This window comes from Coenobita brevimanus, chromosome 33 (assembly GCF_032717465.1).
Source record: "Coenobita brevimanus isolate Jiangsu-jjx chromosome 33, ASM3271746v2, whole genome shotgun sequence".
Classification (NCBI taxonomy): Eukaryota; Metazoa; Arthropoda; class Malacostraca; order Decapoda; family Coenobitidae; genus Coenobita; species Coenobita brevimanus.
The window spans coordinates 30,074,091-30,091,696 of NC_136986.1; the positions used below are offsets into that span (position 1 = coordinate 30,074,091).

General features: G+C 42.6%; 1 protein-coding gene across 1 annotated transcript; it reads right to left on the reverse strand.

Moving 5' to 3' along the window:
* Nucleotides 1–11,018: 11,018 nt before the first annotated feature.
* Nucleotides 11,019–12,038, reverse strand: LOC145395847 (histone-lysine N-methyltransferase SETMAR-like). The gene has a single exon (XM_080269376.1). It carries the CDS (start codon nucleotides 12,036–12,038, stop codon nucleotides 11,019–11,021), a length of 1,020 nt encoding a protein of 339 aa, XP_080125502.1.
* Nucleotides 12,039–17,606: the final 5,568 nt, after the last annotated feature.

Sequence of the window (17,606 nt, forward strand, 5' to 3'; positions counted from 1 at the left end):
ATCATCTTGTGGTCCAACAGGTAGCCAAGCTCCTTCTGGATGAGAGGAACTTTCACTGGGTTCACACGGTAAGGAGGCAGTTTAATTGGCTTTGCGTCTCCAACATCGACATCATGCATCAACACAGTGGTTCTTCCTGGAGTAGCACGGAACACTCGAGGGTACTCCTGCAGTAATGCCGAAAACTCATGCCTTTCCTCGGGAGCTAGATGAGAAAGCTTAGTCTGGAGATCATTCATGATATCAGGATTCTTCCCCAAACTATCACTCAGGCTCATACTGTATGGGAGAACTTCACTTGCAGACTCGGGTGGAACTGGTACAGTGCAGACTGGGTTATTTTCGTCCCGCCTGTGATATAACTTTAGCATGTTGATGTGACAAAGTTGCTTGTTCTTTCTACGATCTGGTGTGGCGATGACATAGTTGACATCACTGAGTTTCTTCTCCACGAAATAAGGACCACTAAACTTGGCTTGAAGAGGTTGCCCATGCACTGGTAGCAGAATCAAAACCTGATCTCCTGGCTGAAAGTGGCGTAACCTGGACTTCTTATCATACCAAGTCTTCATCTTCTGAGCAGCTCCTAAATTCTCTCTCGCCAGCTGTAAAACAGTGGAGAGCCGTTCTTTGAACTTCATCACATACTCCAGCAGGTTGATGTCATCTTCCTCCGACAGCCAGCATTCCTTGAGTAGCTTAAGGGGTCCTCTTACTTCATGGCCAAACAGTAGTTCAAAAGGTGAGAAGCCCAGTGATTCATTTGGAGATTCTCTTCCGGCAAACACAACGAATGGAAGACCTTTATTCCAGTCTTTCTGATGTTCCAAACAGTATTTCTTGAGCATCGATTTGAGTGTTTGATGATATCTCTCCAACGCTCCTTGGGTCTGGGGATGGTAAGCTGAAGACGTGATCTGGGTGATGCCCAACTCTTTCAGAGACTGCTTGAAAACATTTGACATGAAATTACTTCCCCGGTCTGACTGAACCTCCTTGGGCAGACCAAACTTGGTGAAGAACCCTAGCATTTCCTTAACCACGTTCTTTGCTGAGATATTTCTAAGTGGAATGGCTTCAGGATAACGAGTAGCCATATCAATCAGGGTTAACACATAAGAAAATCCTGAAGAAGTCTTAGGAAGAGGGCCCACAATATCCACCAACACACGGGTGAATGGCGCCTCAAAAGGAGGAATGGGAACTAGAGGTGCAACCTTTTCGGTCTGATTACACTTCCCCACAACTTGACAGGTGTGACAAGACTTACAATACCAGGAAACATCCCTGAAGATACCTGGCCAGTAGAAGTGTTTCAAAATGCGTGCCACAGTCTTCCTCACTCCAAGGTGTCCTGCCAAACTGGAATCATGAGCCACTCTAATGATATCCTGCCACAAACACGAGGGATGACAACTTGATGTACAACCTCCCATTCACAGTCGGCTGATGTTGTTGGGGGTCTCCACTTTCTCATAAGTACTCCTGACTTTATATAATAACAAGTAGAAGCACCAGCTAACTCTTCCTCACTGCAAGCAGAGTTAGCTAAACCTTTCAACTCAGGGTCAGCAACCTGCAACTCAACCAACTCTTGACGAGACAAATTATCAACACTACGGGGTACTGCCTCATCTGGTGAGTGGTCCAAATTAGCAAGAAAAGTGTCAGCTAGGATAACATCATCATCATCATTATCCTCTAAGTCACCAGTAACTTTAGACTTAGCCCTAGCGACAGCACATGCAGGGAACACATCAGGGACATCACAATCCTGGGCCGCAGCCACTGGCTCACTAGACAACTGAGGAGCTGGTCACACTTGACTTTCACCAATATCATTTCCAAGTAAGAAAGTTACACCTGACATTGGGAGTGTCTCAACCAACCCAACCATAACGGAACCATTAACAAAACCAGACTCTAAAATCACTCTGCACAGAGGGACAGAGAAGTAATTATTCCCTATACACCTTGTAAGATTACAGTTTCATCAGAGGAATTAACATTAGAGCCTAGAACACTGGTCAGCATAAGGGATTGGCAAGCACCTGTATCACGATATATTTTAACTGATTTCCTGTCATTACTGTCCAGAGGACTGACAAAACCATCAGACAGGAAATTAGCACATGAACTCTTGAGAGTGTCACCCACGTTACTGCTCAAAAGAGGAGCTTCATCATGAGGATTTAATTTACCCCTCAAAGCAGGTTCAGTTAACTCAGTTAAAGAATTCTGGGAACTCTCAAGGGTGGACACTAGACCAATTGACTGAATATTTAAAGACTCCTTTTTGTTCACATCATGCTGTCTCCTGAAACATTTCTCCGTAGTATGACCAAGCTTACTACAATAAGTACATTTACTTTTCTGAATTCTAGAGGTGAAGCTGGTATTTACTTCCTGAGAAACATCATCTTTATTCTCTTTCCTGTTACCTGTACTCTGAGTAGAGGCAACGTACTTACTCTCAGCTTTCCCTTTTTCTTTAGAATATCTCTTGTAAGAACATATTCATCAGCTAAAACTGCAGCATTAGACAAATTATCTATTCTTTTCTCATCAAGATATAGGCTTACATCTTCATAAATACACCTTTTGAAGTCCTCCAGCAAAATCATCTGCTTAAATTTGTCAAAATCAGAACCCACATTCTTAGAATTTAACCACTGCTCTAACAGATCTTCTTTGATTTTTGCATACTCAACATGGGATTGCTTATCTTGCTTATAAGTTGTCCTAAATTTTACTCTATAGGCTTCAGGAACAAGCTCATAGGCCTCAAGAATCAAGCTCTTAACGACTTCATAATTATCAGACCGATCCTGAGGCAAAGATGCTTAAGTTACTTGAGCTTTACCGGTGAGAACAGTTTCAAGGAGTACTGGCCAATACTTTTTGGGCTAATTAAAACCCGTAGCTACCCTCTCAAACAACTGAAAATACTTTGTTAAATCAGATTCATTAAAAGGAGGGACAAGTTTAACATTTTTAGCCACATCAAAATCATCAGAGCTAGATGATCCAGTTCCACGTCGTTTCATGCGATACTCATGGTCTGCCTGAATCCTAGCAAGTTCAACTTGTGCCTGAAACTCAGCCTCTATAGCACGAGCCTGAAACTCAGCCTCCTTAGCATTTGCCTGAAATTCAGCCTCCTTAGCACGAGCCTCCTGCAGGGCTAGCTGTAACTTAGCTAATTCAATCTGCGTTTACTCATTTCGAGGAGTTACATTAAACAAGCTTTCATTAATCATGTCAACAATTTGATCTTTAGAATGATGAGAGTGAACAGCAATTCCCAATTGTTGAGCAACAAGCTTAAGTTCATTCTTTGTTCTGTTTTCTACATCACACACTGTTTGCACATTTGACAAAAAATCTTTGGCTTCATCAAGCGTAGTAATAGTAGACATGATGAATAAATCACAGTCACAAGATATCAAGCAATATCCTTATGATAATATCCTGAATATCCTGATAAGAGGTCGCCAAATTTATGTTACGGAACAGAGAAAGATAATGTACACTTTAAGTGAGAATACTAAAAATCACTACTGTCCCGTAAAGTTCCAGGTTCAAAACAAAAGAGTTAGGTAAAATTACAAGTTAAAGTTTAATGCTCAAACTAACAACAAAACATTCAGGACTCATAAGGATAATGTAATGGCAAAAACAGGTTAAATATATGGTTAACTCCAATAGCCTCTATTAACACGAAATTAGCAAGAGTAAATTTATCTAAGTCAGCCCTGATAAAATGAAAAACCAGATAGTACTCAGTGAATGCAAGATATATTATTACAGATACGAAATATTATTAAAAATGACTGACATAAAAACACATGAATCACAAAAACCTCACTAGGCCTAAGAATCAACACCTCACGCTACACAGTACAAGAAAAAATGCAATAACACTCATACTCAAATTACACAGCTGCTAGATGGTTGGAGACTTCCTGAGCACTCACAACAATAACTGTACAGGGGAGGACAGAGATGTGAACAAAATGAAGAGTAGATCTAAGTAGCAAGAATGCAGAGACTGAGCTCATTATATAGGGGCCGGCAGAGCTTGATACAACTTGTAAGAAGGACGCGCAAATGAAGCTATAGGGGACAAAGAGTTGACAATCCTGCTCTGAACAACAGAAAGAACGACTTACTGTACTATAAGGGAGGACGGGGGGAGTGAGGTAGAACACGCTCGTGATCAAACATGCGGCATACTGTACGTTAGAATTACACAAAGGATGATGAAATCATAGGTTATGTAACAATATATATATATATATATCTATGTCTATCTATCTATCTACCTCTCTCTCTCTCTCTCTCTCTCTCTCTCTCTCTATATATATATATATATATATATATATATATATATATATATATATATATATATATATATCCATATCAATGTCTCTCTCTCTCTCTCTCTCTCTCTCTCTCTCTCTCTCTCTCTCTCTCTCTCTATATATATATATATATATATATATATATATATATATATATATATATATATATATATATATATATATATATTTCAAGACGTCATAATCCCGTAAGGGGTGGCCACAAAGAAATCGTCTCCATGTCGCCCTGTCCCTCGACATTTCATTACCCTGCTCCCAGCTCACACACCCCTCTCTCAAATACCTTTCCACTCAATCCATGCATCTCATCCTTGGCCTCCCCCTCCCTCTCCCCCCTTCCACCTCACTCACATACACTCTCCTCGTCAGTCACTCACTCTCCATCCTCTCCACATGTCCAGACCACCTCAGTGTGTTTCTCCTAACGCTTTCTATCACATCCACAACACAACGCTACTTCACATCCTGATTGGTCAGTCTGTCTCTCCATGAGACTCCTCATGCTTCTCTCAAAAAACTCATTTCCATTGCTCTCACTCTTGACTTCTGTCCCTCCAACAAGGTCCAAGCTTCACTTCCATACGTTGGAGTTGTAGTAGCTTTTTCACTTCCATGCTCACTCCCCTGTTTCTTATCACTGCTTTCAAGGAACCAGCAATCTATCTTCCTGTTGGACCCTTTCAAGCACTTCACCCTCTAAACTTCCATCCTTACTCATCACACTGACCAAGTACTTAAACGCACTCACACATTCCATTTCTTATTCATCCATCCTCACTGTACATTCACTGACTTCACTTCTCGCGAAGATCATAAGTTTACTCTCCCCTAAATTCACATTTAGATTCCGTTTCTTACACACTCTCCCAGACTCATCCACCAAACCTTGCAGCTCCCCTTCGTCTTCACTTAATAACACAGTCTCATCTGCAAACAACAGTACACGGATTTTCCAAACACTGCCTTCTTTCACTAGGGCCGCTCCACCATCCACTGCCCTACATTGTATGTCCTTTATAACCCCATCTATATACAGATTGAACAACCATGGAGACATGACACATGCTTGTTTCAATCCAACCTTCAAATAGAAAAACTCACTCAGTTCACTATCCACAGGCACTGCAGCCTTAGCACCCTCACACTTACTCTTCACGTCCTCAACAACTTCCCATCTACTCCAAATATTCTAATACTTTCCACAGTCCTTGTCTATCCACCCTGTCATATGCTTTCTCCAAATCCATGAAGGCCGCATACAACGTCTTTCTCTTCTCTAGCAACTTTTCCACTAAAGATCTAAAATGAATATCTGATCTACACAACCTGTTCCCTTCCTAAAACCTCCCTGTTCATCTCCAACTAATTCTTCTGTTATTTCCTTAACTCTGTCAATAAGTAGCCTGCCATATACTTTTCCTATTACACTAAGAAGACAAATGCCCCTATTATTACCACACACTTCTTTTTCCCCTTTTCCTTTGTACAGGGGAATAATTGTACCTGCCTATCAATCCTCCGGGACTCTACCTTCCTTCCATGCCAATCTGCACATCTTCCACATCGATTCTACTACTATCTTTCCCCCATGCTTCAGCATTTCACCACACACTTCATCAATTCCTGGGGCCATTTTAACTTTTTTCATTGCTTCCACAACTTCCATCCTACTGATTTCTTCCTCTCTTCTCACGTCCCTCCTTCTCCCAGCCATTCCCCAGCCACTTGTACTCTCATTTCTTCCATCCTCTATGTTCAAGAATTCCTTAGTGTTCTCTCCATCTGCTTACTTTTTCTCCCTTCTCCACTAGTAATCTACCATTTTTATCTTTCACTCCTCAGCCAACTTCTTTGGCACCCTCTCTAACTTTCTTTACCTCTATCCAGAAAATTTCTTACATTCCCTCCACTTTACACTCTATTTCCTTCCAATTTCCTCATCCACTTTCTTCATACTCTCTCATACTAACCTTTTCAGCTCTCTCTTCCGCTCTACATATAACTCTTTCTTCCGTCTCTCAACTTCTTCGACGCCCCTGTTTCTCATCCACTCACTATGTGCTTTCTTCTTTTGTGCCACAACCTCTCACACCTCTTCAGTCCATCATGCTGTTCCCTGCATCCGTTTTTGTCATCTCTTCACCCCACACACCACCTTACATGCTGCACAGATTTCTTCTTTGAATATCTTGCACACACCTTCCGTGTCCCCCATCTGCTTCAGTCTATATTTACCCAATCGCTCCTCCACTTTCCTCTTATATTCTGCCCTTTTTCATCGTCTTGCAACTTTTCCACTCTCCTTGTATGTCCTACTTCCTCCTGTCCTTCCCTTCTTCTATTTCTCCGTTTTATTTGGATTTTAGTTCTGATCACCATCAAGTGACGGTCCGAAAGTCCACTCCCCCAACCTCTGAATACTCTTGCATTCATTACACACTTCATTCTTTCATGCACACACACATAATAAATCACTGCCTGCCGTTCATTCAGTTCACCACCCACCCTTCTCATCACTCGCCATGTATACCTGTGGATCATTTTTTGCCTGAAGAGGGTACTAGCGATCACCAACCCCCTCCCCGCAAAAATGTCCATTAAAGCACTGCCATTTTCATCCATCTCTGCAGGCACACCCCACTCACCAACTACTCCATCCACCTTCACATTCTCTACTCTTCCATTCATATCTGCAATAAAAAAACACTCCCTCATTCCTTTCAAACTTTTCCATGCACGCTTCCACACTTGTCCAAAACTCTTCTCTCACTCTGCTTGTTCGATCTTACGTTGGCGCATACACGCACACAATCGCCCACATTTGTAGTCCAAATTTCAGTCTTACCCACAAAGTCTTTGAATCAAATGATCCATACTCTCTTACATTCTCCTTACATTTGTTACTCACAATAATACACATTCCTTCTTTTGCCCTCTCATTCTCACCTACTCCCGCGCATATACCCCATCCATACTCCCATTCTGTCACACTCTCTCCTTCACATTTAGTTTCAGTTAAGCCACATACATCCACTTTTGCATCCTCAGGCACCTGGACAATCTCTCTTTCACCTCATCATTTGCACCCTTTACATTCCATGTAGCAGAGTCCTTATTTCGGTCTTTGGTCGTCACCTTTTGGTCAGTCCTGGTCCGAAGCTTCTTGTTCGTATTTTTACTTAGTTGTTCTCCTGGGAGGGGCACTAAGCCTCCGCCAACCCACTTGCTGTCAGTAGGGAACACCTGTTGGTTCGTTATAAGGCTATCACCAAGCACTGTAAATTCTTTCCCGGTTTACAGGAAATCATTTGGCTTGCTACTCAGTGTAGAGCTACCACAAAAACAGAGTACCGGGTATCACAACACTAAGTGGGTGGATGATGAGTGCCCTCACCTATATATATATATATATATATATATATATATATATATATATATATATATATATATATATATATATACTGTACACACACACACACACACACACACACACACACATATATATATATATATATATATATATATATATATATACTGTACACACACACACACACACACACACACACATATATATATATATATATATATATATATATATATATATATATATATATATATATATATATATATATATATATATATATATATATATATATATATATATATATATATATATATATATATATATATATATATATATATATATATATATAGCTAGCCTACAGGGTGATTCACGAGTTTTTCAGGAAACTCTGGGAAATGCACGCTTATGCAATTCTAAGCATCAAATACTCTATAAGTATAATGTAATGGTTTACAGGTGGGTAAATTTTCAAATCTGACAGGGTACATGTCAGCGGGAGACGGCCGGGCTGGCGGCAACCTTGCTGTGCTGCCAAGTTACTCAGTTTTCTTTTAAATTTTACACGTTGTTCTCATTCTGAATTAAACTGTTCTTTCATTAATCATCAGGTATCACAGTGTGTAAGTGGACCAGCCGAGTGACAACGAGAGGCAGTGGCGAGATACTGAAGTACTGTACATACGCCACACCAGCCTAACCGCTGCGCACAACTTACTATCTATCTATCTATAGCCCGACGCCCTAATCCCGCAAAGGGTGGCCACAGACAAAACGCTTCCAAGTCACTCTGTCACCCACCATTTGACTACCCTCCCCCCAACTCACCCCCCCCCTCCCTCATATACCTCTCAACTCCATCCCTCCACCTCATCCTCGGTCTGCCCCTCCCTCTCCCTCCCTCCACCTCACCTACATACACCTTCTTAGTCAGTCTTTCATTCTCCATTCTCTCCACATGTCCAAACCACCTCAGTGTATTTCTCCTAATCTTCTCAACCACATCCACATCCACCCCACAACGTTCCTTCACTTCTTCATTCGTCAACGTGTCCCTCTGTCACTCCACATGCTCCTATCAAGTAACTTAATTCCACTGCTCTCACTCTTGACTTGTTCCCCTCTTCTAAGGTCCACGCCTCGCTTCCATACGTCAGGGTAGGGATCACAATACCATCATGCAGTGACTTCTTAACTTCCATACTCACCTCCCTATTTCTCATCACTGCTTTCAGTGTACCAACAACCTTCCTTCCCTGCTGTACCCTTTCACGTACTTCATCCCCAAAGTTCCATCCTTACTCATCACACTACCCAAGTACTTGAATGCACTCACATTCTCCATATCCTCACCGTCCAACCTCACTGCACACTCTGTGACTTCATTCCTCTCAAACACCATAACTTTACTTTTGTTTATATTAACTTTCAGCTTCCTCCTCCTACACACTGTCCCAAATTCATTCACCAAACCTTGCAACTCCCATTCATCTTCACTCAACAATACTGTATCATCAGCAAACAGCAACACCGGAAGCTTCCAAATCTCACCCTCATTCATTAGGGCCAGCCCCACATCCACTGCCCTACCTTGCACCTCCTTTACAACCCCATCCATATATATATTAAACAGCCATGGAGACATCACAAACCCCTGTTTCAGTCCCACATTGAGATCAAAGAACTCACTCAGCCCACCATCACTCGCACCGTAGCCCTAGCTCCCTCGTACATACTCTTCACAGCACTCAACAATTTCCCCTCCACTCCATATATTCTTAATACCTTCCACATACCTTGCCTATCTATTCTGTCATAAGCTTTCTCCAAGTCCATGAAGGCAGCATACACTTTCCTTCCCTTCTCTAGATACTTCTCCACTAAACATCTTAGAACAAATATCTGATCTACACACCCTTTTCCCTTCCTAAATCCCCCTTGTTCTTCTCCAACTAGCTCCTCTGTCATATGCCTAACCTTTTCAATGAGTATTCTACCATATATTTTACCAGTCACACTAAGAAGGCAAATACCCCTATGGTTACCACATACTTCTCTCTCCCCTTTTCCTTTGTACAGAGGAACAATTATACCTGATTTCCAGTCCTCTGGAACCCTTCCCTCTTCCCAAGCCAATCTACACAACTTCCATATCCACTCCACAACAATCTCACCCCCATACCTAAACATTTCACCACACTTTCCATCAATTCCTGGGGCCTTTCCCAGCTTAATCTTCTTCATCACTTCCACTACTTCCGCCCTACTGATCTCTTCCTCCCTCCACTCATCTCTTCTTCTCCCAGCCATTCCCCAGCCACTTATACTCACACTGCTCTCACTCTCTACATTCAACAATCCTCAAAGTGCTCCTTCCATCTCCTCAATTTCTCTCTCTTTTCCACCAACAAGCTATTATTCCTATCTTTCACTCCCCTATTATTTCCCCTTTCACACTGCCTTACTTTCTTTACCTCCTTCCAAAACAATTTCTTACTCTCCCTCCATTTCACACTCAGATTCCTCCCAAACTCTTCATCCACTTTCTTCTTACTCTCCTTCACCAGTCTCTTAACCTCCCTTCTGCTGCTCACATATACCTCTCTCTTCTCTCTCTCATCTTCTCCCCTGCCTCTACTCGCCAACCATTCACCATATGCCTTCTTCTTTTGTTCCACAGCTCGTTTCACCTCATCATTCCACCATGCTGTCCCTTGCACACCCGTGCATCTCCTCTTCACTCCACAAACCGCCTCACACGCTGCGCTTATCTCCTCCGTGAATATCTTACGTACGTCTTCCACCCCTTCCATCTGCTCTAGCTCATACCTTCCCAATCTTTCTTCCACTATGCTCTTATACTCTGTCATTTTCTCAGTATCTTGCAATTTCTCCACTCTTCTCACAGGAGGTGCTTCCTCCTCTCTTCCCCTTCGCCTCCTCAACCACTTTCTTTGCATCTTTACCTTGGCCATCACTAAGTGATGGTCCGAGACTCCATTCCCCCACCCTCTCCACACTCTTGCATCCAACACTTGTCTTCTCATTCGCTCATCCACACACACGTAGTCTATCATTGCCTTTCGTTCAACAAGTTCACCATCCATCCTCCTCAGCAATTTTTCTCTGGTTTTGACTTTTTTTTCCATACCACCCATGAGGTAAAACTCTAGGCGCGCTTTTTTTTTTACTGAGTTTTCCCCAGGAGGCTTAATCCTCTCTGAAAGTTCTGAGATGTTGATAATAAATTAATACAGTTGAACAAACTTACAAAATTAATGATGTTCAAAGTGACCGCCATCAGCTGCTATGCACTTCCTTGCACGATGCAACACAGACTGCGTAGCCTTCCTCAGAGCTGCTGGGTTGTTCCTAATAATTTGTGCTGTTTCCTGGATTTGATGGAGGGGTTCTTCTCTGCTATTAATCTTTTTCTTGTATGCCAGTGACTTCATGTGTCCCCAGAGGTGAAAGTCCAGTGGTGTTAAATTTGGGGATCTTGTGGGCCATGGGCGAGGTCCTCCACGGCCTATCCATCGATCTGGGAATTCTTGATTGAGGTATTCAATCACTTGTCTCCTGTAGTGTGGAGGCGCCCCATCTTGTTGAAAAATGATATGTCGCCGTGTCTTCAGAGGCATATCCTCAAGTAACAAGAGAAGTTCATTTCTGAGAAAATTAATGTAGACATCTCCTGTAAGCCTCCCTTCAAAGATATGAGGTCCAATCAGCTGGTTGTCAATCATACCGCACCAGACATTAACTGAAAATCGGTGTTGAAAGTTTCGTTCAACTGTTTCCTTGGGATTTTCTTTCGACCACCAATGTGCATTACGAGTATTATGTGATCCACTGCGGGTCAATATGGCTTCATCAGTGTATAAAATGTACTTCCACAGCTGAAAATGATCTGCTAGCCAAGTACAGAAATCCAGTCGTTGAACAGAAACCCCGGGTTGTAGATGCTGAACTTGTTGTATGTGATATGGGTGCAGACCTTCCCTCTTTAATGTTCTCCATACCTTCGCTTGAGGAACACAAAGTCGGGATGAAATTCTTCTTGTACTGATGCTAGGGCTGCGATGTACCATTCCTACTATGCGTCGTACCTCATCTTGCCTCAACATGCGTTCAGCTGTGGCTCGAACTCCACGAAAGCAACCTTTGTCTCGGAGATGCTGGTAGACATGGTAAAACACTTTTGCATCTGGGCTCCTTCTGTTTGGATATTTCCGTCTGTATTCTCTTGCTGATGCTTCAGCGTTGCCATTGCAGAACCCATAGATAAAAACCATATCTGCATATTCCACGTTTGTAAAAGTGAATAGCATTGTAATGAAATGTGGGTGAAACCGTCCCAGGAATAACCATCCCTTCCTCACTCGCCTAGCCCTTGGCGGGAACTGTCGGTTTGAGCTCTGAGGTACCTCATCTCGTATCACTGGTATGCCATGTTTACTCCTTCAATAGTAGATTTATTTGTCACAGAGTGATATACTTCTCTATGTAGAACAATTACTTACCTGACGATTAATGAAAGAACAGTTTAATTCAGAATGAGAACAACGTGTAAAATTTAAAAGAAAACTGAGTAACTTGGCACCACAGCAAGGTTGCCGCCAGCCCGACTGTCTCTCTGACGTCTTTCAGATTTGAAAATTTCCCCACTTATAAACCATTACATTAAACACCTGTACTTATAGAGTATTTTATGCTTAGAATTGCATAAGCTTGCATTTCCCAGAGTTTCCGGAAAAATTCGTGAATCACCCTTGTATACACACACACACACACACACACACACACACACACACACACACACACACACACACACACTATATATATATATATATATATATATATATATATATATATATATATATATATATATATATATATATATATATATATATATATATATATATATATATATATATATATATATATATATTAGGTTTGTTAGTATGTACAGTATTTTGTTAATACTTTACTTGTGAAGAATTAAATAATATTAGTTTATTATTGTATGTTTAAGTGAGGAATATTTATAAATGACGAAGCCCCAATGAATACAACCTTGGAAAGAAAAAAATATTCAAGTCACTGACAATAGTTGTGGTGGGAATACTGGTTAGGGAAGATGATGATGATGTCGGCTGGTGAAGATGCTGATAGGGATGGTCAGATGATCTGCAGATGTTGTGGTCTCATTGTGCTCTAGTCAGCGCCACACCTTACCAGAGGGGTCGTCGGTAGGTAGGTAAGTAGGTGGGTAGGTAGCTAGGTAAGTAGGCAAAAAACTTATGGTGTTGTCAACTCCCCTTTGTCATAACTGAAGGGTCCAACATTGCATTCTTTTGTGGTGGTGAAGATGGTGCTGGTGCAGGACGTGGTGGAGGAGGTTGTGTTGGTGATGAGTTGCGCTTAACTTAGTTCATGTCCAAAACACCATCACCATCGCTTCCTCGTTCCTCACTCCCTTTGGTCTTTCCATGCTCTAATTCCTTACTTTATCATACTCTTCTTTTTCTTGCCAACTTGTAAAGCTTGTTGTTTCTTATGTTGATTGCAGAGTTGATATATCGTAGATGATTGCTGTAGGTCGTACTTAAGTAGATAGTAGATCGTTGATTGTCGTTGGCTGTAGCTGATTGTGTCATAGAATTGTTGCTTGTAGATAACTGTAGTTGGCTGCTATCTTTTTTCTTCTTTCACCGCTTCACTACTCTTCGTTACTGCTACACTTCAATCTTCTTTTACCTCCGTAGTGATCGAAACATACCCGAAGGGTGTTCAGGTGTGCTTGACGCTGCTCCTGCATTATCGTGAAATTCTCCTCTTCGCCGGTCTCCTGCACACCCTACTGTAGTTCTTCTCTAAGCTTGTTTGGTGTTTCCCTGATTATATTTTTGCATTTATAGCTCGGGGAAGAACAGCTAGACGTGGACAGGGTAGGGGTAACTCTGAATTGTTGCCACCGAGTCCGAAACAAACATGGCTGCCACTCCCCAAGTATAGGTAGTAGTAAAGAATGATCCAGCCTCTTCATTTGACACTTTTCCTCCTCTGCCTGGAACTACAGTTAACCCTAATTCTGATCTATGAGGAACGTGTAATATTGTGACTAGGTTAGATGCTATGGGCTGCGATCGCTGTGAAACCTGGTTTCACCCTACATGTATGTGTCTGTGCCTCCCAGACCAGCTAGTAGAAAGTATTAGAGAGTATGATGGTCAGGGCATTGCCTTTATTTGCACAGAGTGCCGTTCTGCTACTGGTAAGAGTGGCACCGTGTCTGACTCTGCATTTAGGCAATTGTTCCAAACGGTCAAAAAATTATGTGAGGCTGTCCAAACTGCTAGACCTGACCTGCCTGGCCATTGCTGCTCAGGTCGGGCCGACCAACAGCCTGAGCCTGGGCCTGGTCGATCCATGACAGACAGGGATAGCCTAAGAACTCTTACCAGAGAGGAAGCTAAAGAAATGGAGGAGAGGAATAAAAGGAAGACATCAATAATAATTAGAGGCATCGAGGTACAATCCACTGTTTCTGTAAATACTGCTTTTGATCCCATAACCAGACTCATTCTGGGATCCCAGGTGACTCTATCAGACATAACATGCATTAACAGGGACAAAAAGTTGTACCGTGTTAAGATACTGGATGATGACGTGAGGAAAGACCTCCTAGATAATGCGAGGAAGTTACATAATACCCAGTTTAGCCACATCTATATCAATAGGAATCTGACATACAACCAAAGAATGGAACTGCGTACCAGGCATGCACAACGTAGCACTGCCAGTGGAGAAGGGGCCAGGGGACCCACTGATAGCCACCCGTACCAGGCATGCACAACGTAGCACTGCCAGTGGAGAAGGGGCCAGGGGACCCACTGATAGCCACCCAGCTAGCCCTCATGCTGCTGGAGATGCCACGGCTATACCCAGGACTTCCCATACCCAACTCACACCTTTGGACCCTCAGGTTGTTGCAACCCACTCACTCACAAGATAATACACCTACGAGAAATTTGAACCAATAACCTCGCAGTCCTCCCAGGCAACAGTGAGTTTTCACAATATGAAATTCTGGTTCTGCAATGTAAATAGTATCATTAATAAATTACATATTATCTCTGATTTTCTGTCAGACAATGATATAGATATTTTTGGAGTTGCTGAAACCTGGCTGCTGCCTGAAACCCCTGATTCATTTGTTCAAATTAATAATTTTAACCTCTCACGTACTGACACCAAAGGCAATACCCGTTAGCACGGAGTATGTATATCTATCTATCTATCTATTGCCAGACGCCTCAATCCCGTTTGGGGTGGCCACAAACAAATCGCCTCCAAGTCACCCTGTCCCCCGCCATTTCACTGCCCTGCTCCCAACTCACACCCCCCTCTCTCATATACCTCTCCACCCCATCCCTCCATCTCATCCTCGGCCTCCCCCTCCCTCTTCCCCCCTCCACCTCACTCATATACACTCTCTTCGTCAGTCTTTCACCCTCCATCCTCTCCACATGGCCAAACCACCTCAGAGTGTTCCTCATAACGCTTCCTATCATATCCACATCCACACCACAACGCTCCTTTATATCCTCATTCGTCAGCATGTCTCTCCACGTGACTCCACAGGCTCCTCTCAAATAACTCATTTCCACTGCTCTCACTCTTGACTTGTGTCCTTCCAACAATGTCCAAGCTTCACTTCCGTACGTTAGAGTTGGTATCACAATACTGTCATGTAGTAACTTTTTCACTTCCATGCTCACTTCCCTGTTTCTTATCACTGCTTTCAATGAACCAGCAACCTTTCTTCCCTGCTGTACCCTCTCAAGCACTTCACCCTCCAAACCTCCATCCTTACTCATCACACTACCCAAATACTTAAACGTACTCACATTTTCCAATTCCTCACCATCCAACCTCGCTGTACATTTACTAACTTCACCTCTCTCAAAGACCATCACTTTACTCTTCCCTACATTCACCTTTAGGTTCCGTTTCTTACACACTCTCTCAAACTCATCCATCAAGCCTTGCAGCTCCCCTTCGTCTTCACTCAACAACACAGTATCATCTGCAAACAACAGTACAGGGAGTTTCCAAACACTATCCTCTCTCACCAGGGCCACTCCAACATCCACTACCTTACCTTGTACCTCTTTTATTACCCCATCCATGTCCAGATTGAACAACCATGGAGACATGACACATCCCTGTTTCAAACCAACTTTCAAAGAGAAAAATTCACTTAGTTCACCATCCACACGCACTGCAGCCTTCGCACCATCGTACATACTCTTCACAGCATTCAACAACTTCCCATCTACTCCATATATTCTTAACACTTTCCACAATCCTTGTCTATCCACCCTGTCATATGCTTTCTCCAAATCCATGAAAGCCGCATACAACTTCTTTCCCTTCTCTAGAAACTTTTCCACTAAAGATCTAAGAATGAATATCTGATCTACACAACCTCTTCCCTTCCTAAAGCCTCCCTGTTCTTCTCCAACTAATTTCTCTGTTCTTTCTCTAACTCTGTCTATAAGTATCCTACCATACACTTTTCCTATTATACTAAGAAGACAAATGTTCCTGTGATTACCACACACTTCTTTTTCCCCTTTTCCTTTGTACAAGGGAATAATTATACCTGACTTCCAATCCTCCGGGACTCTACCTTCCTCCCACGCCAATCTGCACATCTTCCACATCCATTCTACTACTATCTCTCCCCCATGCTTCAGCATTTCACCACACACTCCATCAATTCCTGGGGCTTTCCCCGATTTAACTTTCTTCATTGCTTCCACAACTTCTATCCTACTGATTTCTTCCTGTCTTCTCATCTCCCTCCTTCTCCCAGCCATTCCCCAGCCACTTATACTCGCATTACTTCCATCCTCTATGTTCAACAATTCCTTAAAGTGTTCTCTCCATCTGCTCACTTTTTCTCCCTTCTCCACTAGTAATCTACCATTTTTATCTTTCACTCCCCTGCTAACTTCACTTCCACCTTGTCTTACTCTTTTCAGTATGTATATATATATATATATATATATATATATATATATATATATATATATATATATATATATATATATATGGAGCAGAATCAACACCAACTGTGATAATGTCTGCCATCCATTTACTTACATTTAACCGGTACGTTTCGTTTCGTTTTTAAAGGCTCCAACATGCTTGCATGTGTCGGCCTTGGTCACCTAATGGCGGCTCTCCACGCTGCACGATCCATTGCAGCCTACCTGTTCAGTCCCTTAACCCTAAGGTCACACTTAATGACCTCGTCCCATGTCTTTCTCGGTCTACCCCTCATAACCCCACCCCCAATATTAACACTTCTCACCTTCCTCACCCAATTATCATCCCCCATCCTCTTCACATGTCCAAACCACCTCAATCTACCTCTCCTCATCACAACACCAATACACTCCAGTCCCATCCTACCTCTCAACTCTTCAATTGTAAACCCAGCCACTCCAGGCCTTGGACGCAGGGACGCACTGCACATCCACCTAATCATTGTCATTTCTGTACGTCTGAGCCGGCGAATGTCTTCCTCCTTCACTGCCCAGGTCTCACTGCCATACAGCATTACACTCCTAACACATGCTGCATACAAAGACCCCTTAGCACGTAGGGAGAGCCCTCTCAATGTCAGGAGAGGCAAGAGCTCCCTGAACTTCTTCCAACCACTTCTCACCCTAGCCACAGAGCTAGCTCCAGCCCCACCTCCAGCACACAACATGTCTCCCAAATAACAAAACTCTTCCACACACTCAAGAGATTCACCAGCAAGTTCAATCCTTTCACGTCTGACGATC